This window comes from Pangasianodon hypophthalmus, chromosome 14, assembly GCF_027358585.1.
Source record: "Pangasianodon hypophthalmus isolate fPanHyp1 chromosome 14, fPanHyp1.pri, whole genome shotgun sequence".
NCBI lineage: Eukaryota > Metazoa > Chordata > Actinopteri > Siluriformes > Pangasiidae > Pangasianodon > Pangasianodon hypophthalmus.
The window spans coordinates 17857751-17882025 of NC_069723.1; the positions used below are offsets into that span (position 1 = coordinate 17857751).

A 24275-nucleotide genomic window follows, 5' to 3' on the forward strand; every position below is an offset into this window, starting at 1 on the left:
TAATTTTCTATAGTTTATTAATTTCTGATGAAGTTATAAACAACTGTGGTCTTGCTGTTACTCAGTAAGATAGAGTAGAGAGGTTGCTGTGGCCAAGAGGGCAACCGCAGCTGCCACCGCCATGCCTGCTGGGAAGAAAGACAAAGAGAAAACAGAGAACGATGAATGAGGGAATTTGTTTGAACACCCTCTTTCTTGCCAGTGGAAAAACAATAGCATTAACATGGCCCATTGTGAGGCACTTATGATTGGGGCCAGTCACATACAATTAGAGGAACAGCCGAGTAAAAAAATAAAATTTACACAGTTTTCTCTCTTAATCCAAATGTAGTCAGTCATCTGAGATGTGTTTACTGTCTCTTTAGTTTTGCACTGGAGTTATAAGGCTAATGTAACCGTGGCATAGTTGTTGGTGCGAGATCACCTCTGGAGATCAGAGGAGAGTGGCCAGACTGAGAGTGGTCCTCTGGAGATCAGAGGAGAGTGGCCAGACTGATTTGAGCTGAGACTCCTATCAGCCGAGAATAGATATCTGCGGCTACAGTGGGTAAAGGCTCAAAGAAACTAGACGGTTGAAGATTGGAAAAAAATACCAGGCGATGGAACCCCATGTGGTCTTCTGCTGTTGTAGCTCACCCACCTCAAGGTTCAATGTATTGTGCCTTCTGAGACGTTTTTCTGCTCACCACGGTTGTAAAGAGTGGTTATTTGTGTTACCATAGCCTTAGCTTGAGCATTCTTCATTCTGCTCTGTCCTGTCTAACCAACTTGCCATTTCCCCCACAAACTGGCACTCAGTGAATGTTTTTCTGCAGCATTCTGTGTAAACTCTACAAACTGACTGAAAATCCCAGGACAGCAGCAGTTTCTAAAATACTCAAATCGGGCCCACGTGGGCCATGCTCAAGTCACTTAGATCACATTTTCTCCATAATTTTAGGCAAAGGGACTCAAGAGTGATTTGTAGTTTCACTCATGATGTGTATGTTTTGACCACGGACAGTGGTGGAATTCACTGAATGTAGGAGGAAAGGTCTAGATGAACAAATGAAGTTTTCTTTCAATACAGTCTCACTTCCTTTATGGGACTTTCAAATTCGTTTGCATATTTTACAACTATATAAAATATATAAAATATGGAAAACTAATATAAAATGTAAAAAAACATTTGATAACTTTTGTAAGGCATGAAACAAGTTTCAATCAATTTCAAATTGGCAAACAGGAAGTACTCTTGAAATTCTGATGAGCATTCACTTCAGCTTACCCTAGGGAATCATAGGAATGTAGAACTAGGAACTGTGAATTTAGCACACGTTCTGAAAATTAAATTAGGAAAATTATGGAAGTTGTCACAGTTTTTGTCCACAGGTGGCGCAGTCATTAAAAAATTTGGGGACATTAGGGCAAAGTCCTGAAGATCAAGTCCGTTATGGGAGAACGGTTTTGAAAATCGAAGTTCCTTTGCTAAATTTTTAGACAGGTTTCAGGATGATGGGAGCCAAATTTGTTAAAGATTGGACAAAATTTGGAGTCGTAGCAAAAATGCTCTTAGATGGAAGCATTTTCAGAATGTTATTGTAACTTTGACCAGTAAGTGGCTCTGTCACGAAACTTGTTGCATTGCTTCAGGGCATGGACATGAAGATGCCTACCAAGATTTGTGTCAGTTGCTGAGATACAGCCTCACTTCCTCAATATTCTTTTGTGAGGCTTAGTCTGAAGATGATGTGTGCCAAATTTGGTGATGATTGGAAAAAATTTATAGGAGGTAGTGAAAAAACAGTTTTTGACAAAATCAAAGGTGGGAGAAAATCTAATTAGGCAGAAACTGACATCATAGGGTGCGTAGAACTCGTCTCAACCCAGGGAAACCGGGGCTTTTAAATTTTGAACACATGGTTCAAAAGTTATGCCCATAAATGTACTTCCGAAATAAGCCCAAATTTGACATGATGGTGGCGCTAAAGAGTTGGTAGCACTTGGCCCAAATTTGTTCAGAATGTTCCTTACACCCTCCCTAGTCATTGTGCCAAATTTCACAACCTTTTACAAGACGGTTCTATGGGCTGCCATAGACACCCTAGCCAGAAGAAGAAGATGCAAAAGAATAATAAGAAAAGGTAGAACAATAGGGTGCCTACGCACCTTCAGTGCTTGGGCCCCCTAATAATACTTCTAAATTTACTTACTTACTTTCATAAAACTTACTTTGAAAATGTTTAGAACCTTTTGTCTATTACACACCTGCATATTGTCTTGCTGCTTTAGTTTTTGGCACAGTTTCAGCGCCGGATTGTGTAGGCACATTGTGATTGGCTTCTTCATCACACCCATCTTCCACTCCCGAAACAGAGTAACATGCTGAAACACACACACACACCCATATTAACACAAGACTCCTTGCATGTCCACTCTCTCCATATTATAGAGGATTGTTTCCTCATAGCCTGGGGCCTCAGATTCAGTGTTTTTGTTTGTATTGGAATTTCAGTTCAGAGGAAATAGGAATAGCATTTCATAGGAAAAGAGTTTGTTCAAACTGGTCTATGCACGATGAGGCATTGCTCACAGAGCTTTTATAATGTCTTCAAGGACTGCTGGCACACACTTAGTTACCACACCCTTCAAGCATCATTTTTTCAAAACATTTTTTAACAGTAAAACTGTAGATACACACTATAACTAGGAATGGGGCAATGCTAAGCTTTTATCAGTTTAAAACACTATCACAATAATGCTTTAAAAAAACCCAAAGTACTAAAACATTATTCTTCAAATGGGGTAACAGTTTTGTCTCCATCTTGTTCAAACTTTCATTAAAAATTGTGTGGTCAAAGAAAGATTTGCTCCATGAACATTATAGTAAAGTTTTTTTTTGACTCATAATGCCGTGATCCAAATTTCGTGAGAAGAAAAAAAAAACATTTACTAAAATTTTGGTTGAAAAGTTTGGCAAATCACAAATTTGTTAGATGAACACTTGACACCTTCCAGGGAAACAAGAGAAAGAAGAATCATGATTGCCAGTTGCAGGTCACTTCATGTTAGGCAGCTTCTACATCTTCTAAATTTTTGCGTGTTATGGATGAATTGTCCCTTAATCTCAGAAATCAGGTTTGTTTCATGATGTTACCTTCCAAATTTGGTGATGAATGGACAGCGTTTGTAGGAGTAGAAATGAAAAAAAAATTCTGAAAAAAATTCTAAATGGCAGAAAATTCGATATGGCGGAAATTAACATCATTGTGTCCATTGAACTCGGCTTGACCGAAGTGTTTCTACAACATTGCGCTGGGGAGTTATTGTAAACATATGACCACATTTGCCCCAGTAGTGGTGCTAGAGGACTTGAATGTTGTAGACCAAAATTGCTGTGAAGGTATCAGAGACTGTGCCAAATTTCATAAAAAGGGCTATGGGACCTTCGGCACTTGGCCCCCTAATAATAAAAACACTTCATGCATGACGTTACTCTGAGCCTCCATGCTGGTGTCCACGTCCTCTTCTGGTAAGTCACAACCTAGCATTTCTTTAAACCGCTCAGCCACATCCGCAGTGCTCTCATCTGGGAAAATGTAGTCACACACACTCAAGCCAGAGCCGGATATGGGGGCAAACACACGCCGTGGAAGAACCTGCTCCCCAGACGCCAGATCTGCTGAGACAAACATGAAATTATAGCACATTTAACTTTCGAATGTGCTTAACTTTGTAGATTCAACACTAGATTCATTTAAGTACACATGTGCAATAAGTAAAAAGCTGTTTTTCTAAGTTTAACTACTAATGAAAACACTTCATTATTTTTGACCTCTGAATGACCAGTGTGCCTTCTGCAAAGCCACAATTGTGAAAGTCAGTGTTTTTCTGCTTTAACCCTTAAACACACAACACGCAGCACAGTCTACATTTGATTTTGCTTCAGGGAGCAAGAATAAGAGTTTTACAGCATTGAGCATATCTATATTTCTGTTTTTCAAGGCTCATACAGCTTTTCTAAAGTGAAATTTAAGCACATTCCAGCATTTTCAAGGTACATAATCAGAATTAATCAGACCCCAGTATAACAGAGATTAAAGTTTAACACCTTCTATTGAGTTTTCCACTGACACCACACAAGACACTATACCTATACCTTTATACCCATCTTGTCCAAATATAGAGAGTATTTAGAGTATTATAGAAAGTATTTAGAGGTTTTATACAGCTATTTTTCAGAGCTGTAGAGTGAGTTGAAAGAAGCATATACGACTTCCAGCATGCTTCCAAGGTGTTCTGCCGTAATGTATTTTAAACCTGTAACTTTTATTTTCCAGGTAAGTGGGCAGAAAAATATCTGATACTCATAGATGCCACTGATATGCAGATATGTTTTAGATTTAGTGCTCACAGAGCAACTGTCAACATTATGGTTAACTTCCACTGAGAGAACTTCTTGGCACTCTACTACACAAAACACACAAGCCCAGACATACAAGAACAATGAAGTAATTCTTACAGATTTTACAAATTTGTTCATAGCACCATCTAGTGTCCACTTCCTCCTACTAATATTATTAACTAGAGCCAATAATGTGATTAATGTATAAACATTTATACTGAAGCTTTAAAAGACAAACATTCTTTGGCACTTTGATTAATATCATGCATTATTTTTTACCTGCTTCATTCATGAGCAGATCCTCCAGAAGCATCTCCACTCGGCTGAAAACCGTGTTCACTACATCCCTTTTGAGTGCCTGTGAAAAACACAGAAACTGTAATAATGAACTTATTAAGGAACTAAACTAAAATAAATAAATAAACCTTGAGGACATTCATTTATTGGAAAAATTACAGACTGATGATGTATATTTGCAGAAGTCAAGCAAAATGTATTTAACTTCTTTTAATGTTTAACTAATACAATATGATTAAAAATGTATTAAAAAAGTATAAGTGTACCAGCATATATATATATATATATATATATATATATATATATATATTCTATTTTGGTCTCATCTGTCCACAAAACATTTTTTCAGTAGCCTTCTGGCTTGTCCACGTGATCTTTAGTAAACTGCAGACGGGCAGCAATGTTCTTTTAGGAGAGCAATAGCTTTCTCCTTGTAACCCTACCATGCACACCATTGTTGTTCAGTGTTTTCCTGATGGTGGACTCATGAACATTAAAATTAGCCAATGTGAGAGAGGCCTTTAGTTGCATAGAAGTTACCCTGGGTTCCTTTGTGACCTTGCAGACTATTACACGTCTTGCTCTTGGCGTGGTCTTTGTTGGTCAACCACTCCTGGGGAGGGTAACAATGGTCTTGAATTTCCTCCACTTGTACACAATCTGACTGTGCATTGGTAGAGTCCAAACTATTTAGAGATGGTTTTGTAACCTTTTCCAGCCTGAGGAGCATCAACAACCATTTTTCTGAGTTTCAAATTAAATGCTAATCCTAGAGGTTCACATATTTCTGCTACTCACAGATGTGTAATATTGGATCATTTTCCTCAACGAATAAATGACCAAGTATAATATTTTCTCTCATTTGTTTAATTTGGTTATCTTTGTCTACTTTTAGGACTTGTGTGAAAATCTGATGATGTTTTAGGTCATATTTATGTAGATATATAGAAAATTCTAAAAAGGGTTTACTTTTTGGCCTGGTGCTAAGCTTAACATGGCTGAATAAAAAAAAACACTTAATGTAACACACGTTATTGTACTCACCTGTGCGGCGTGTCTGGTTTTAGGTTTGTTGGTGTGAATGTAAGCTCTGCAGTGAACTACTCCTCTCAGACACACTGAGCCACTGCACTCCTTCACCACAGCACTGGACACCTGGCCTGCATCTGCATCATCCTGATTCACACATTTAATTAAACAGAGCAACTCACACTGTAACTCGCTTAATTTATCCATGTTATACTCACTGCTGAGACGAGGATCTGCGCTCGAACTGTCTGCTGCTGGCTCGCCTTCGTGCTCTTTTTCTGCATCAGAAAATGAACATAGGTTATATTTTAAGAACTGGCAGCAAAAATCAAAATGACAGATTTCTACTTATACCTCATACTGTTATGTACTTGATCAGCCAGAACACATTTGGTGCTTGAGGTCTGAACCTGAGATATGACAGTAATCTACTAAACAAATAGGAGGTTTAACCTGAATCGCTTTCTTCCTGAGCATCTAGTTTGGTGTCACTCCATGTAAGCATCACACTCAGGTAGGACATGTAGCAGAATTGTAGAAGTACAGTACTGTGAAAAAGTATTTGCCCCATTCTGTTTTTGTGTATATCTCATATTAAATAGTTTTAGATCTTCAAACGTAATACAACATAAAACAAAGGCAACCTGGGTAAACACATAATACAGTTTAAAATTTTTTTTTTTTTTACTGAAGCAAAAAAAACGTTATCCAACACCTATCACCCATGTGAAAAACTAATTGCCCCTTAAACCTAAAATCAGGTTGTGCCACCTTCAGCAGCAATAACTGCAACCAAATGCTTCCGCTAACTGGAGTCTTTCACAGCGCTGGAATTTTGGCCCACACTTCTTTGCAGAACTGTTTTAGTTCAGGCACACTAGAGGGTTTTTGAGCATGAACTGCCTGTTTAAGGTCCTGCCACAGAATCTCAATTGGGTTCAAGTCAGGACTTTGACTAGGCCACTCCAAAAGTTTAATTTTGCTTTTTTTGGATAATTGTCTTGCTGCATAATCCAGTTGTTCTTGAGTTTCAACTTACAGACTGAAGACCGGACATTCTCTTTTAGTATTTTCTGATAGAAAGCAGAATGTTTCCCTCAATTATTGCAAGTTGCCCAGGCCCTGAAGCAGCAAAGCATCCCCACTCCATTACACTGCCACCACCATGCTTGACCGTAGGTATGATGTTCTTTTTATGGAACTCGTGTCTGGTTTACGCCAGATGTAATGGGACCCCTGTCTTCCAAACAGCTCCACTTTCAGCTCATCAGTCCACAGAACATTCTCCCAAAAGGTTCGAGGATCATCAAGGTGTGTTTTGGCAAAATTCAGATGAGACTTAATGTTCTTCTGGATTAGCAGTGGTTTTCACCTCGCCAGTCTTCCATGGATGCCATTTTTGCCCAGTGTCTTTCTGATAGTGGAGTCATGAACAGTGACATGTATTGATGAAAGAGAGGCCTGTAGTTCCTTCAATGTTGTCCTTGGCTCTTTTGTGACTGCCTGCATGAGTCGTTGCTGTGCTCTTGGTGGAATTTTGGAAGGTCGGCCACTTTTGGGAAGGTTCACTACTGTGCCAAGTTGGTGATAATCTATTTGATGATAATCTATTTTGTGCCAAGTTGGTGACTATCCATTTGGTGATAATGGCTCTCACTGTGGTTCTTTTGAGTCCCAGAGCCTTTGAAACAGCTTTGTAACCCGTCCCAGACTGATGTATTTCAATCACCTTCTTCATCGTCATATTTGGAATTTCTTTCAACTTTGGCATAGTGTGTCAACTTCATGCTGTTGAAAAAGTTCTATTTAAGTGTTAATTTGATTGAACAGGGCTGGCAGTAATCAGGCCTGGATGCGTCTAGTCCAGCTGAACCCCATTATGAATGCAGTTTCACAGATTTGGGGAATTAGTAACTACAGGGGCAAATACATTTTCACACAGACCCAGTTGGTATTGGATAAATCTTTTTGCTTCAGTAAATAACATTATCATTTAAAATCTGTATTTTGTGTTTACTCAGTTGCCTTTGTTTTAGGTTAAATTTTGTTTTAATTTCTGAAACAATTTAGTATGAGATATACACAAAAACAGAAGAAATCAAATCCTTTTTCACAGCACTGTAATTTAGAATTGCTTGTTTAATGTTCCTCACGAAACGGTTTCACACGACCAACATTTTTCACTGGTGATGTTTTTAATGTGTCCATGACTGCTGCAGGAGACCAAACAGCATTTTAATCACTTTCTAATTATCACTACAATGCAGAGCTCCTATGCAGAATGTCTGAAAGTGGGCAGGTCTGCAATACACACTTTGCTGTTTTATGTAATGGTTAATGTAATTGTTGGCTATAAGTGTTGATTACTTGTGAATCAACTGGTAACCAACCAAATGGTGGCTAAAAGGGGTGGGCTCCAAACATGCCTTGCCCGATTTTTGGCTGAACTGTCACTCTGATGGAGAAAAAAGTTGGGTATCATCAAAAGTAGCCTTGAGGAAAAAAAACCTCACCGGCCCTGATAGTAGCTCGGAGTCATCTGTTACAGCTTTGCCGTTTATGAGACAGAGTGCAGACTCGATCTGTTTAGCCCAGTTCCTCAGTCCATCCTGTAACATACCACACAGGAATTAATCTCATTTAGTAATTTAGGTTAACATACAGTACTGTGCAAAGGTCTTAGACACGTGCAAAGAAATGCTCTAGAGCAAAGATGCCCACAAAAATAATGAAACTAAATGTTTCTACATTACTATAATACTATAAAGAGCAGTAAACAGTAATAAATGAAACAAAGTCAATATTTGGTGTGACGATCGCTTTTAAAAAAAAAAAAATAGTAGTCTCAGGTACAATGTGTGCAGCTTTATAAGGAAATTAGCTGTAAGTTTTACTGAGCATCTTGCAGAAGCAGCCACAGGTCTTCTGGAGACTTTGTCACACTTGCTCACTCGTGCAGCCTTCATTATGTTTTTTTGTCTGAAAAGTGTCTCTTATGTAATATGCTGCTTTCTTTACTGACATATAAACATTTTTCTGTAACATTTAATTTTGTGCTGGAAAACAAATGTTTGGAAAATGTTTTTGTACTAAATCAATAATGTAGAAGTCATAAAATAAAAATCTATAACAAAGTTTGTACTAAAAAAATAAAGTGCCTAAGACTTTTGCACAGTACTGTATAACAAAAGACAAAATATTACATAACCAATCCTTTGTGTGTTAAAGTCTCAGGGAACCTAAATCTGCGATCTTGGGTAAAAAGGAGTAGACAATGTAATATAACTTTGTAACTGTAATACAGCTTTATAACTTTGCTCGTTTTAGTCAGTGTTTCTGCTTTCCTGCGTGTTCCTGATTTTGAAAAGAGCATCTGCTGTGTGTGTGTATGCTAATTAATCCACCCAGTAAAAATTGTTCTACCAACAGCCAGATCACTCCTTGGCTAGTGTATATGGCAGTGTGTATTCAGAAGGAGCAGCAAGCACTAAAGCTGCAGCACTGAGTTGCACTGCATTATCATGAAGCACCAAACATTCAAACCAAATGAAACTTTTCTACAACTGAAAGACAGCCCGGACACAAATCTGCTTGCCCTGGCTGCTGATTTTGTCCACTACTGACACTGAATCTAACACTTTCCATTAAGATTTGAGTCACTTTCACATGCGACCTTCACCTGAACAGTCAGATTGGAATTTAGGCAACTTTTACATCAATCCAACTCCATACTTGTCATGATTTCATGCAGTGATTCATTTCAGCTGAAGTGTTTTTATGTCTGTGACTGTAGCCATGTTTTGTAGAGAGAGCACATATGAAGTGCACGTCACCTTTATGAACTTGTCGACATTTTCTGATGTGACCGGGATCTGCAAGTCGAGCTGCACATTGCAGGTGATCAGAGGCCACGAAGATGAGATGCCACTCTGATACTTCCAATCTGCAGGCTTCGCTGAACACTGAAGGAAAAGTCAGATGTGCATGAATGACAGTGTAGTACAAATCAGAAAGGTAGTTATATGGCTTTATAAGCAGACTAGTGTGTCATACCTTTGGATCTTTAACATCAAATGTTTTGCAGACAGCTCTGTTGGCAATAAATTAAGGAAGATTTACAACATTACAGATCCAGTAATACTACATACAGCGCACGATCAGTGATAAACTGGAATAAATTATAAAGTAATCCCAGCAGTCCAAGATGTCTGAGGCAATAACACTACAGTGTTCGGACACACTGTGAAGTTTTGTGCATGTTTATAGAAACAGTAAGTCACACTGTGACCAAAACCGTCTAAGGCCGCACAGTGTTTGTTCTCCCACACGAGTAAGGATACTTCCTTGTTTTGGAACAGATGTGCAGGGTGATGCGCTCAGTCACATCATCCTCTGACGGATCCCACAGCTTGCTTTTGGATATGGATTTATCCACAGCAAAGACAAGCTAAAGAAACACACGTACTATTGAAGAAAGCTATAGTAGTAATGTAGTACTTTTAGAAACTTTGCATTATGACACCTGCATTTCGCTGACTTTGGGTGTAACGTTATTGGCAGTATTTTTTCACCTTTTCAGTGAACGCTCACCTTTTTCAGCGTGTTCTGCACTTCTTTTGACACCTCAGGTGGGGCGATGAGAAACAACCCGAGAACGCTCACGCCGCCAGGGAGCATCCGAGAAACCTACAAGTTGTAGAGTACACAGCTATAAACATTTACAATGTCTAATAATTCTTCTGAGACATTTTGAAACGTCACACATATGGTATATATTGTATGTGAATATATATTGTATTATTGTGACATTTTCTGAGGAAGTGTTTCAGATGGGCCAAGATCACAGCACAAACCCAGTCTCTTTGACTTACTGTTACTATGTGTACACATACACACAATGGCAGTAGTTTTAGCCTGCACATGTTCCCCACCTGTCTGGCATGCTCGGCAACCCACTCCACATCAATGTTGTCCAGTAAGATTGGCGTTCTCTGGCTCTCTGTGGCTCCCTCCGTCTCTCTGTGAGGTGTCCGCACAGCCAGAACCACAAAGTCCCTCTGTGCTGAACACTAAATAAAAATGGAGAGGGATACTAAAGGTGGAAGATATGGCATATGTATTTTTTACTGGAAACTGGGAACCCTGGAGCTACTATATGGCCAAAAGTATGTAGACACCTGACCACGTACGCCTTCCCCAAACTGTTGCCACAATGTGGGATGCACTCAAATGTATAGGATGTCTTTGTATGCTGTAGTATTAAGATTTCCCTTCACTGGAACTAAGAGACCCAAACCTGTTCCAGCAAGACAATACTCCCGTGCACAAAGCGAGCTCTATAAAGACATGGTTTGCCAAGGTTGGTGTGGAAGAACTCGAGTGGCCTGCACAGAGCACTGACCTCAACCCCACTGAACACCTTTGGGATGAACTGGAACACCAACTGCGCATCAATGCCTGACTTCACTAATGCTCGTGTGGCTGAATGGACAAAAATTTCCACAGCCACACTCCAAAATCTAGTGGAAAGCCTTCCCAGAAGAGTGGAGATTATTATAACAGCAAAGGGGGACTAAATCTGGAATGGGATGTTCAACAAGCACATATGGGTGTGATGGTCAGGTGTCCACTAAATTTTAGCCATATAGTGTATGAGGCAGCAACGACACATGCTGCACTACCATGCAACCCTTTTGCCCAAACTATTTATTTATGTATTGTGATATGTACAGTGCTGCTATACTGGCTTAATGATACATCAATCTGACACGTAGTATAGCATCAGGTCTGTTAAAGATCTAAAATGCCGGCTCTAAATCAGATTGGATCTGATGTAGTTTATGATACAATGCACTAATGCATATAATGCTTTGAATGTGTGTGACATGACATTGATCCTGATATGAGGTTGAACTGACATGAGGTTGATTTCACATCAACCTAACATGATCACAATGTGACAATGTCAGTACTGGATCAATATTATGTATCAGCCAATACAAAGACCTTGATATTGAATCAAAAATGAACAAAGAGGAATTGGTGCATCATTATATTGATGTAAATGTGACTTTAATGTCCTCACCTGGCCGATGAAAAGTCCAGTCTCACATGACCCAGCAGCTGCTGACAGGTTAGTCAGGTACTTCTCCACACACTCTTCAACAATGTAGCCTCTGCCCATACTGCTCATTCAACAGACCATCATAACAAATCAGTACACTGTATGAACATGACAAGATACTTCATGTGAGACAGCATCTGACCAAGTATGCTGTATTTTAAGTGTACACCATTTAAAAAATTAATTCATGTTAACACATAATTATCAGTGTGTAAGCAATAACCAAAATGATGATCATGTGGCTTTAGTGAAATCATTTACACACTTAGACACATCTTCAGAACATTATGTAGCTTCCTAGCAGGCTATAAAAGCTTTCACAGGGTACATGATAGTACATGATTCTAAACCGTGAATTAAGTTAATAAATTCACTAACATTGGAATATTTAATAGGCAGGAAAATAAATAAACGTTTAAACTGACCTGATTATATATCATATGCTTCTTGACTTTCTAGACAACATGAATGAAGAATGGGAACTAAACACTTATAGCTACGTGGCTCAATCCACAAATACCACTGTGTTAAAAAGTAGTGCACTACCTAGGGTGTAAAAAGACGTTATTTTACAGTATACGTCAAGCGCTTTAATAGGAAGAAGGAGGCATTTGGGATACGGCACATGCCTGATGTGTCGCAGCATAAAATACACGTCATTGAAAAGAAAACGCCTGATTGGACAGTTGAAATGTACCAGTAGCCCTTAGTCGGTAGAGGGCGCACGCTTCTCGTTCGGCGTTTGCGATTGGTCCGAAAGTCTTCACGCGAGAGTTCCTCGGGGGAGACAGACCAATCAGAAACGCGGAATCAGGCGCACGCGACCTCTCCGGTTCTGAACTGCGCTGTTTGACGTCGCAGAGCCGCTAGTTTGGCTAACAGTTTGTTAGCATTTTTTAGTGGGAAGACATGGCGACGGCTTTGCAGCAAGTGTTGGAGAGGAATGAGATAACCAGACTGACCAAAACCGCTCAGAACAAACTCGAGAGGTTTCTCACGGGGAAGCAGACGGAGTTGGAGGCGCTCAGGACAAGCCATGAGAGCTATAAAGCGGACTGCGGTGAGCAGCGGGCTAGGCTAAGCTAAAGGGCTGAAAGTCGGTGTTATTAGTTAAGGTTGGAGAGAGTGGAGCAGTGAGAGGCTTCACAGCGCCCTTTAACGTGAAAGTGAAAGTGTAACGAGTGCAGAGTTAACAGCAAAACTTATAAATAATTGAAGAAGTGTATCTTGTGTTCATTACACCAATGTATGGAAGCTGCATGGCGCCACACTGAACACAATGGCTGGTTTGACAACACAGAGCTGAGACTTAAATCACAAGAGTCCAAAGTACTGCTCAGATAGACAGATAAATGGATAGATAGATAGATAGATAGATAGATGGATAGATGTACTTCCCAAGGGAAAATCTGGGTGCTAGACAAAGTTATAACATTAAACATATATTTAACAATTAATACAGTGCAAAGAGAATTACAAATTAGCATGTTTAAGCTGGGTCCCAGCAGTCAGATCACATCTAAATAGCCCCAATGCCCTTTGTTTATTGGGTAAATACTCATTTGAAGTCGTATTTGCTGATGAATAATTCCCAGACTCATTCACTCACCCAGTCTTGGTAACTCTTTACAGAGAGATGTAGCTAAACGCTCGCTCAGAAAGCTGCTAGATGACGTCACAACACTATAATTTGCATATTCATTGATTTATCTTGATCATTAACTTATCAAATTACTATTTAGAGTATATGACGAAGGAAGTTTTTCTGAATACACTTTAGAATAAAAGTCAATAGAACAAAGTTTTATCTGAATAGAAAATAATAGACTATAATTATAATTATCTTTGATCACGGCACTGCAGTGTGACCTTTTACATGTTTACGGTAGTAAAATATTAAACTTTCCATCAAGAACACAAACCAAAAAAAAGCAGTGGTAGTGAGTAGGTGTGAAACAGATATGATGGAAACAGTTACAAGATGGAATAACGTTTTTTTAGTACCTGTATATATATCCAAGAAGAGCATTTATAATGTAGAACACAGTTCATGGGTTGGGATCAGTGATGAGTCAGTGGGAACATCGGCTGTACGAATTCAGGCTTTAGACTCTGGTGGAGAGTCAAGTTAACCTGCTGTCTCAACTCTTATAACCAGCAGCTGAGATGTGAGCTGGAGAGCCTTATCGAATACAGGACAATCTCTAACTCCTGGTCAAAAAACGCTCTAGATTTAAAAAAATATATATTTTAAATAATGTCGCTAAAGGAGTCTATAAAGTCGCCAAATCTAGCGACAGAGTCTCTAAGTTGGCAACGCTGCACTCAGTCAGATTCACTAACTTATCCTGTTCAGGATAGCTGTGGATGCCGCTGTAATTCCCACACTCATCTGCACATTTAATCAGAAGGACGTGTGATTCAGCTTTACATTATCGCACTTTACATTATCAGTGCTTGCTGCTTGTCATGATTGTAACATACTATGTGTGTATTTGTGCAGAGCAACAGTCAGCCAGCACTGAAAAGAAAATGATGGAGCTGCAGGAACAGCTCGTGTCCAACAGTAAAGAATGCGAGACTCTTAAGGAGGAGAACGGCCGACTCAGTGAGTGAATGCAGCTTCACAACAGCTTACGCTTCATCTTTTCCACGTTTGCTGCTTCAGAACTAAAGACGCACCTCATGTCGTGGGGTGTGGGAGTTTAGTAATGAACAGGCTAAAAATAATAACAGCCCTGAAGTTGTATTTGTTGTTTATGAACATATTTTACTGCCCAAAGTCAAATCTTTAAGCCATAAGGAGAAGATGTGATATATCCTACAGCAATTATATGCAAGATGAAAGATGTTTTTATTAGCTGGTATATGACCTTATTGAGTGAACATACATGTTATTTATAGTCACTCTATTGACCTGATTAAACTCTTTATATGACTGGAGAACTGTCTTCAGTATTATAACAAAAGTGCAGTCAGTTTCTGATGTAATGCTACTAGATAACTGTGTTAATCCATTAACAATACGGTCATTTTGTTTAGCTGAAGAACTCAAGAAACTAAAAGCAGCTGATGATGAAGAAGAAACATTGCAGCAGGTATGGCTTTAGATTTATGGTTATGCGCAGGTATTTGCGTTACAAAGTGCTTCATTTTGAGAGTTTTGACCTAGGGAAGAAAGCTATTCATGTGAAAGTTATTCCAAGTCTTAAAGGATGCTTTCACATATGCAGTGTTTGGTTTGTTTGAATCGAACCTGTGTGCGTTTTCCCCCTAAGTGTGGTTCGTTTGTGCAGGTGAGAACACAGCAGACCAAAATAATCAACTAAATCAACGCAACTGCAAGATGTGAACCATAATATACCATATATTTTGGGTTGTAGTATCATTTTTGTAGATGTGAGCTGCTGAATTAAACCACAACCTGTAGTGCTGCAGAAATATGGTGTGTTACGGAGATTTGGATTGATGAACACAAGGAGGAAATAAATGGTTGATGCTTATTCAGACTAGTTATTTATATAATTATCTAGAAACTAATTTAGCTCTGACTACATTACTGATTTCTACATGCACTTGGCAAAGGATTATTTATCTTTGTTTATTACCATATGTCTGACTAATGAGGTTTTAAGCCCTACATTTTTTTTTTATTTTTAGTTTGTTTACTTCTATGCAGTGTGAAAACAAAAGAAAAGAGAATTCGTACCAGATGTATCAATTTTGTGCTGATTTTGATTTGGCAAACTAATACATGTGAAAGTGCTCTAAAACACTTTGTAATGCTATGCTTGTAATGTAATGCTATTTCTGTTTAGAGTGTATGGCTGTAACAAATGTAGATATAGGAAGTGACAAGCAATTTTGTTATAGCTGTGTAGAATTGGACCACTGGAGTCATTTCTATTGAAAATAGAAATATCTGCAGAATTTCTTTAATGAAAAGCTGCCTGTTTCAGGATAAACCCCCAAAAGCCAAATATGAGATTGAGGCAGAAAACAGAGAGCTGTCCCGCTTGCTCGAGAAGAAATCACAGGAGATGGAGAATCTCACTGGTAATCTGTTTACTCTGCTACATGTGATTAAGGTTATGTGATCAATTTTTACTGATATAGTCAAGATTATTATACATAATTTAATTCTGTGAGCATGTAAATTGGCTTATCTTCAGAGGAACTTAAGCGTGTCAGTGAGAAACTGGAAGAAACCAGCACAGTGAAGATGGAGCTTCAGCTGAAACTGGATGAGCTCCAGTCATCCGAGCTCTCTATTCAGGTAAACACTATCACTCTTCTCATGTATAATACACTGTTCATTAAAGACATGCTTCACCATGCCTGGAACTCATGCTTTTACTCAGCATTCTCTATAATTCCTGATATCTTCAAGAGTTTTGTATTGTAAGTGCTGTGCTTGAGCAGGTTGAACAATGATATAAAATGGAAAGTTAGAATTTTTATTGCTGAAAGTTGACACACATGAGTAAAATACTTTTGATTGTTATTCTGTAACACAATGTGCCCATTTCAGAGGTTGTTTTGCCTTCCTATTTTTCTGTGTTGAATGCATAGTCTGAGATGTCAGGTTGTACTGGTTGTCTTTAAACATAATAGCCTGGTTTCGGATTGAGGTGAATGGTTAATATATTGGGTCGAATGAGCTCTGTGTGTCACGTTGCAGCATCGAGAGAAGCGGATGGAGCAAGAGAAGGAGCTTCTTCAGAACCAGAACACGTGGTTGAATTCTGAGCTGAAAAGCAAGACGGATGAGCTTCTCACCGTGACTAAAGAGAAAGGCATAGAGATCCTGCAGCTGAAGTGCTCTCTGGAGAGCAAGAACGATGAGGTACATTACCTTTGCCATACCTACCATCACACTTCTGCATCACATTGTAGTTTGTCAGAGACCATCTGGCTTTGACTCGTGCAACTGGCTTTTCTTCCAGGTGACCAGGCTTCAGGAGGAAGTCAACACGCTGAAGAGAGCAAGTGAAAACCTGCAGAAGACGACAGAGACTTTGATGGCCAAACTGAAGGAGGTCAGTCACTGTAGCTATAAATAGTTTATAGTCACATCGGGCTTTATTTGTAAAGCTTTTCCTACAAATATATCTCAAAGCTGATCAGAAGGTTTTCTATAAAAGCAGCTCTGACAGTAGTGCCAGCTGCATGACAAAACACGGGTTTATATTAATGTGCTCGTTTTGATACACTTTAATTTCTGTTGTTTCTTTATGCCTTGTGCAAGAAATTGCAAAGGTAATATGGACGCTCCACAAAAATTGATTCAAAACTTGTGTAATTGTGATATGGTGAAGTTTTTTTGTGAGGAATCATTTGTTTAGCATTCTTGGAAGGAATCTCCAGTGTTGCCACTTTGTAATAAAGTTTTATGACGTGGGAAAGTCTTCAGAACCGAGATATTTTCTCTGCAATGTCAAGATGCATTTTCTTTCTTACTAACTGTAAGAGAGAGAGAGGAAAATAAAGGCTGGTGAGGGAATGACTGTTTATAGCTGCTATAATGTAAGTGATAACAGGAATTAACGTGTTTCGCGTACGTTCCACAACATTAGATGAAACTGTAAATAGATAATAATAAATATAAAATCATTAAAATCATTAATCATTAAAAATGTGATGCATAAACAAAGAAAATGAACTTGAGAAACTGGATAATGAATTCTCTGCTTCCCTCTGCATGTCATGATATTTGAATGCTGTCTTATTGCCACCTCGCTGTGAAGTCAGGGTTATTGTTTTACTTCTGAGAAAAAAAATTAACTTAATCTTCTCCCTCTTCTTCCTCTCACCTCAGGAGAAAGATCAGCGCATTGCCATGGAGGAAAAATATCGCAATGAGCTGAATGCAAACATGAGACTCTGCAATTTATACAAGGTCAGATAATCTAAATATAGCCATGTGTTGATAGAATTTTTCAAATCTAACGGAAAATGCATTGACATGCGTAACTGTTTTATAAGTATGTTTAATGTTCATTTTCAAATAAACGCAAACTTGTACCATATAGCCAGTCCATAGCTCAGGTCATAGTCTGAAGCAATGTTTATAAAGTTTGCTAACATATAGCAGATTAGTTATAGCTTTTTATCAGAGCTGTAGTGCTGGTATGAAGCCGACCTCATAATCTGCCTCTTTAAGGTATTTTGGGAGTGATCCACACTGGAGCTCATCAAGTTTGATTATACAGCTTTGGATGTAAACTATTTCGTACTTCATCAGATATTTGAATCTCCTATAAAGAAAAAAAAAGGCTTAATGGTTTCTTTTAAATTATATATTAAAAATAAATCAATGTAATACAGATCATATGAAACCCACAGAGCTTGAATTACTTCCACTATTTGATGTTAGGGATAAACTAAGTGCATCAAGGTAAGGAACAAAATATTGCAAATTCAGATTTGATAAGTTTGAGGATTTTGAGCCACTCAAAATCTGCTTCATTTACTTCTGTTCATTTCCACGTGTTAGAAATAAATGCATCTGTGAGCATTGTTTAACATTAATTCCAGCTAGCCACCAGACTGGAGCTGTAGGAGACTTGTTCAGTTTGTGTTTGCTATTGAGACTGATGTGGTCTCTTCAAATCGGTGAAATACAACAGCTACAGCTCAGACTTATTGTTTGCAGTTTTTTAAGAACTTCTACTTCTAAGTTAGTTGTGGCTGGTAGCTAGTTTTCTGAGAATACTTTGAGATAAAAATGCTGACTTTCTTAGGCAGTCTTTTCACAAAAAGAGTACTGGCTAGTGATATCATGAACACTTCAGGAAAAGTAACACTCTTGTCCATCTTGAAGGTTGTGTTTAATAACCGATCGACATGTGTTTGTTACGTAATTAATTTGGCCTGCTGGGTGTTGTGTGTTGGAGTGCACAGTGTCTTTTGTTCTGAGATTCTTATCCTCTGCAGAGCGCAGCAGCCGACTCTGAGGCCAAGAACGCAGAACTCAACAGAGGTGTGGAGGAGCTTAACAAACTGCTAAAGAAAGCAGTGGAAAGTATGAGAATTGTTTTCTACAATAGCAAATACAAAAACTTTTTTTTGATATGGTTGTAAGCAGTATGTGTATACGGAAGTGTTTCTTGCCAACAGCTAACAAAAGTTCTGAGAAGAAACTCTCTGAGCTGGAGGACTCCCAGGGTAAAGTGGAGGCCGAGCTGCAGGAGAAGATTAGAAATTTGGAGAAAGAGGTGGAGAATGCCAACACACGCCTTGCAGACTTCAAGCGGAGAGGTGCGGTGTTTCATCATTCTGATACCTGTCTAAAACTAAGACAGGCAAACAATATTACCCTAAGTGAATACTCTTTAAAGCTTAGCAATGTTTAGAGGAAAAAAAAAAAAAAAACAGTTCAAGACATGTTTGGTGTCAAAACTTTGTTTTCTTAAGATTTGCCCTGGAGCTAGGATGCTAATATTTGGCTCAATAACACCATTTGTACATGAACAGTTTTAAATATAGTAAAATAGGTCCGTATTAAACAATGAATGTGTAAATTGAATTGAAATCAAAATCATATTATAATCTGAATCCCGTCTCCTGCCTGACTCTGATGATTGCACCAAACTATGTGCAGAGAAATAAAGTGATGTTTTTACCTCTGTGTGTGTATGTGTGTGTGTGTGTGTGTGTGTGTGTGTCATACGGTGTCAGAAACCTTCTGATATTAAATAAAAACATGGTTTGAGGCATTTTTGGCAAACAGCTCTTGAAGTGAGTGTGTGTTTTTGTATTGAGCATAAAGCAATGAAGTGTATTGTGTTTCTGGACAGGAGTTCCTGCTCTCACTGAAGAGGACCTGACCAAGTTGTCTCCAACAGCAGCTGTAGTGGCCAAGATTGTGAAACCTGGCATGAAGCTTATGGAGGTATGACAAAACATTTTATTTTAAGCTGGTCTTAAAATGCTCAACAATGTTGCCATTGAATCAATCAAAAAGTGACAGACTTTGAAGATATTATTAATTCATTTTAGAGTTTGTAATTTCCTGGAAATGATTCACATGATGATTTTATCATGTGCTTGGATGTTTACTACTGTACATTTACATCATAATAAATATTTTCTAGATTATTTTTACCCTTTCTGGGGTCTGTAATATTTTTCTGCTGTTTTGGAACTAGGTTTGCGATCTCTCTTGAGACGTCCCACCATGACTACCTAAATAAAAGATAACCTAAATAAAAATAAACCAAACGGAATCAAATTGTGACAGTCTCCCCATTCTATAGGCACTTTAAAATGGCCGCTGTTCTGGTCAGAGAACTAACGTTACATGAATTCTGTTAGTTGGGACACTGCTGAGTGATTATTGACCAACAGTTATCTGCTCCCTGCTAGCTGTATAACGCATTTGTGGAGGCTCAGGACCACCTGCAACTGGAGAAGCTGGAGAACCGGCGCATCAATAAGGCGCTGAATGAGGTCAGATCAGAATTGGAGCGTAAGACATCCGTAATGAAGAGGCAGAGGGAGGAGCACGAGAACACGCAGAAGTCCATGAACAGCCTCAGCTTAAAACTAGAGCAAGCCATGAAGGTATGTCAGTGGACATGTTTGCAGATAGCTCCAAATGTTTTGAGTCTACTACCAAGAGCTGTTTTTATTAAATTATTAAACTGTGTACGAAAAGGAAATACTTTTTTTTTTTTTTTTAATGAGTGCTTAAAAGACCCTGAATTGAATTGAGACATATAATATGTAACATGTCATGATTTTTAAATGTATTAATCTATTATTAATGGTTTATTAATGATTTTGGAACAACATTCCATCATTTGCTATAAAGATAATATTGAAATCTCTTTGTATTTCCTGATTAAGGATGAAAAAATTCATAAAGCTCTAGTAAAAGCATGTCAAATGAGTGAAAATTCATGCTTTTGTGTAAACTTTGGGTGAAGGTTCATCTGCTAACATTTTTTTGCTAGGACATGAACAAACTACAGGAAGAAACTAATGAGGTGAATAAGCGAGACTCGTTGCTGGAGAAGGAGAATCAGAGGGCAAGGAAACAGATAGCAGACTTGTCTCAGCAGGTACTGTTGGCTGATTACATATTGTTTTCGTTACTGCACTTTTTTCTGTTGCATCAGTTGACACCCACAAAAAGTCTACATAGAAAAACTATTTCTTATGCACAAACGTATGGTAACCTGGGACAGGTGCGTGTGTTGCTGGTGGAGCTGGAGGAGGCGCGAGGGACCAAAGTGGTGCGAGAGGAGGTGAACTCTGCTGTAAGCAGCAGCTCTGAGGTTCAAGGCCCACGCCAGGTGGCCTTCCGCAGTGTGGAGGAGCTCCAGCAGCAAAACCAGAACCTCCTAATCCAGATACGAGAGCTGGAGGAGCAGCATGAGAAGAGCACAACTGAGGCAAAGATTGCTAGGTACTCTTCACAACTGAACTACCTAGACTGAATATGTTACTGTTCACTTCCACTGAAAACTACATTTTTCTATCAGTCTCTTCACCAAACTTTCTGTTTGAGCAATGTGTGTATATTTCTCTCAGATTTTGCAGGATGTTTAATATAACACTCCAATTTGAGATCCAAATGTTTTTTATATTTTTTGTGGGACTATATTTTTCTAGTTATAGCTAAAGGCTCTACATGCATTTTCTAATGAATATAGATAATTCCTTGTGACACAGTTTTAATTGGGTATTTATTTAAATTTTGTTTCAGTTTTTCAATGACATTATCACAATCAGGTTTCATTTGAAAAATGACCATATTGTTGAATTATAGCTCATATTGTTGTTGAATATAGCTCATAGCTTATAACACACTTGCAGGCAGACAGAGTTTGAGCAGAGGCTGGAGAAGGCACAGAAGGAGTTGGAGCTCTTGAAGGAGCAGAGGAACCAGCAGAAGCAGGTCGCTGACTCGGCCATAAGGCAGAGAGACATGTACCGCATCCTGTTACAGATGGCTGGGGTCGACCTTCCTCCACAGGGTGAGCTCACTGTAGTATGTAATAAGATACAAAACTACAAGCAAACGGTTGATTAGCAAGCAAACGGGTTGAATTTAACCTGGAAGAGTCTTAAAATATCTTTTACCAGACCTAGAAATGTTAGCCCCAGTATTATCATTGCGCTTTAAAGCAGCTTTGTTGTTTAACATAATAATAATAATAAAATAAAATAAATAAATAAATAAATAAATAATTAAAAGAATACAAAATATTGGATTTTTACAAAATACAAATGTTTTATGTTTACATTATTGTGCCATATTTATTCAAAATATTTATGCAAAAATGTGGTCATAGACCTTTTAAGTTTGAAATTATGGAAAAGTTATGTTTTTTCTGGTAAAAATATGTAAGAATCCTTTTATCAGCCAGCTTTGCGTTGTCTTAGTTCTTCTGCTACAACAACAGCCTGGTGTGTTGTCGAAGCAGAAAACAAAATGTTTACAAAGTGTCACCATTAGTCTTTTAACCTTTGAGTCTACTTTTGTAGCCTTTCACCTTACTGGTTAACCTTGTTGAAAGTTACAGCACATTCAGCAGTCTTTTGTGTTGAAATGTTTTTGTATGTTTAGTTTAAGGAAGTGGATGTGTTTTTTTGGTGTTCCAGGCTCAGAGGGTGGCTCTGAGTCCTCTACTCCCAGCAAACTTGTGGTCACGCCCACTCGAGCCACTACAAGCCAGTCTGTAGCTTCAGAGGTGGCTCAGGCCATACAGACTAAAGTGGCTTTCAAACAGGTCAGACCCACAGCTCTACACATAAGCTGTACTCACAGCCTTCCTTTAAATATTGCAATGCATAATCTTGCTAATAATGACTCGAACACGCTTGGCTATATTGATTAGGTCAGTGTTAACATGAAAGAAGTACTCCAAGTAGGTATTAACCTACAGAAGTGACAAACTGAGGTTGGGAAGTTCCTAAAATCTGACTTGGAGTCACATGTTAACATTGTGAAGTTCAGTTTTGTTGATGTTTGTTGTGATCACCTTCATATGAATAAACTCTACACTTCCTTTCCCATAGCTAAATGAAGCCTTTGCAACCTATAAGAAAGAGAAGGCAGAGAATGACAAGCTTCTGAATGAGCAGAATGAACGCCTGCAGGGTCAGGTGTCTGACCTAATCTCCCAGAAGGCCAAACTCTCCTCTCAGCTTGAATTTGCCTCTAAGAGGTGAGTGGGGCTGCTCTTCCTGTGATCAGGAAGGCACACAATGTCTGTGTCTGATGCCTCGGGCCTAGTCCACACTAACGCAGGCAGATTCGAAAACAAATCTTGCTTTTGCCTTTCCGTCTACGCTAAAACAGCGATTTTGACAACCAGCATGAAAATGTTTTTGTTTTTGTGTTGCTCTGTGATTTAGGGAAAACATCTTTTACAAACGCATGATTATTGTGAGTTCTGAAATGGAGGAACTTATTGTAATGCGCTATTCTGTATTGGGTATTTTGATTTCATGTTTGATTGCTTTGTATAGTATACAAACATCACTGGGGCATGCAAGAATGTTTGTCAAAAGAAATGTAAATGACGTAAAATTAATGGGTCAGACACCAGGTGTGTATGCCTAGCATGCCGTTTTCTTTATTGTCGTCCTTTGGGAAATGGTCTGAAAATGCTAGTGTAGCCAAAACATTAAAGCAGCATTTTTAAAATGACTTGTTAGGGTGGACTAGGCCTCGGTTGACCCTTCAGTAACCCCTTCACTTAACTATAACAGCTACTGTAGCTTGGCAACTGTCACAAGGTACAGGCAGCTGCAATAAGTTTTCAGGACTTCACACTACAGTATGCTGCTGCAATGTGCAGCTGTCACCTGTGTATCAGACAGGTGACATCCCAAGAGCTTTTTTAAACTTAAGAACCATTGTATTACAATAAATATAGTTCTAAATGAATCAAATGTTGTTTTTTTTTCCTATGTTCACTGCTTTTTTCAGGGTTAACATGACATTACTAATTGCTTAATGTGCTGACTGGCAGGTATGAGATGCTTCAGGAAAGTCTTAACAGCTACAGGAGAGAGATCAACTCCCAACGGGAGAAGATTCAGAAGCTCTCTGCCACATCTCAGAAATATGAGCAGATCATTCACACCATGACACAGGATCTGAGGGAAGCCAACGAGAAACTAGCGGTAGTTGAGGTGTGTCAGAGAGCCATGTTCAGTTTAATGTTTTTGTGTTTGATGCTGCTGTTTTGCCTGCAGTTTCAGCCAAAAATTAAATTAGTTTAAGCTAAATTTTTTAATGCTAATGTAGCTAGCAAATAAGGGAAACTTGTGCATGTCTAAATAGTCACATACTTGCCTGAAAAGACACATTTTTGCTCTGTAATTTCATTTGTACATTAACAGTTTAATAAAAATTTAAATATGTTCGTAATTTAAAAAAAAAAAAAACAACTACTACTGATTTTAACTTTGTAAAGTGCTTGT

At 38.6% G+C, this 24275-nt stretch overlaps 2 protein-coding genes across 11 annotated transcripts in view; one reads left to right on the forward strand and one right to left on the reverse strand.

Annotated features, from left to right (window-relative positions):
• Positions 1-12425, reverse strand: odr4 (odr-4 GPCR localization factor homolog). 5 transcript variants are annotated; one of them, XM_053239958.1, is made up of 14 exons: positions 12260-12425; positions 11796-11932; positions 10642-10779; positions 10301-10396; positions 10051-10157; positions 9764-9800; positions 9544-9672; positions 8224-8319; positions 5929-5988; positions 5726-5857; positions 4664-4742; positions 3476-3661; positions 2248-2364; positions 1-128 (listed from the first exon to the last, which is right to left on the reverse strand). In XM_053239958.1, exons 2-14 carry the CDS (start codon positions 11901-11903, stop codon positions 58-60), a joined length of 1356 nt encoding a protein of 451 aa, XP_053095933.1. In that variant the 5' UTR covers positions 11904-11932; positions 12260-12425; the 3' UTR covers positions 1-57. The 5 variants fall into 5 exon arrangements, with proteins under 5 accessions (XP_053095933.1, XP_053095935.1, XP_026790399.2 ...); XM_053239960.1 differs by having other exon boundaries at positions 1-125; positions 12260-12423; XM_026934598.3 differs by having other exon boundaries at positions 11796-11895; positions 12260-12422.
• Positions 12426-12620: 195 nt separating this feature from the next.
• Positions 12621-24275, forward strand: part of tpra (translocated promoter region a, nuclear basket protein) — a 28042-nt gene continuing 16387 nt past the window's right edge. For 4 of the 6 annotated variants that reach the window (XM_034310593.2, XM_034310595.2, XM_034310596.2 and 1 more), the window contains exons 1-18: positions 12622-12894; positions 14338-14442; positions 14877-14932; positions 15794-15890; positions 16007-16110; positions 16516-16680; positions 16781-16873; positions 17653-17733; positions 18771-18858; positions 18954-19094; positions 19634-19728; positions 20202-20399; positions 20792-20899; positions 21026-21246; positions 21657-21817; positions 22446-22573; positions 22863-23011; positions 23822-23984. In XM_034310593.2, the coding sequence (XP_034166484.2) occupies positions 12744-12894; positions 14338-14442; positions 14877-14932; positions 15794-15890; positions 16007-16110; positions 16516-16680; positions 16781-16873; positions 17653-17733; positions 18771-18858; positions 18954-19094; positions 19634-19728; positions 20202-20399; positions 20792-20899; positions 21026-21246; positions 21657-21817; positions 22446-22573; positions 22863-23011; positions 23822-23984 (2304 nt within the window). In that variant the 5' untranslated portion in view covers positions 12622-12743. Of the gene's footprint in view, positions 12895-14337; positions 14443-14876; positions 14933-15793; positions 15891-16006; positions 16111-16515; positions 16681-16780; positions 16874-17652; positions 17734-18770; positions 18859-18953; positions 19095-19633; positions 19729-20201; positions 20400-20791; positions 20900-21025; positions 21247-21656; positions 21818-22445; positions 22574-22862; positions 23012-23821; positions 23985-24275 lie in introns of all 6 variants that reach the window. The other 2 variants (XM_034310597.2, XM_053239788.1) reach the window with 2 other exon arrangements.

Excerpts from the sequence above, each read along its gene's own strand:
- odr4 (XM_053239958.1), bottom strand. The coding sequence starts at position 11,903 with ATGAGCAGTATGGGCAGAGGCTACATTGTTGAAGAGTGTGTGGAGAAG. Across the intron at positions 10,397-10,641 it reads TTGCCGAGCATGCCAGACAG|GTTTCTCGGATGCTCCCTGG; the intron begins GTGGGGAACATG and ends TACAACTTGTAG. Across the intron at positions 5,858-5,928 it reads CGCAGATCCTCGTCTCAGCA|GATGATGCAGATGCAGGCCA; the intron begins GTGAGTATAACA and ends TGTGTGAATCAG.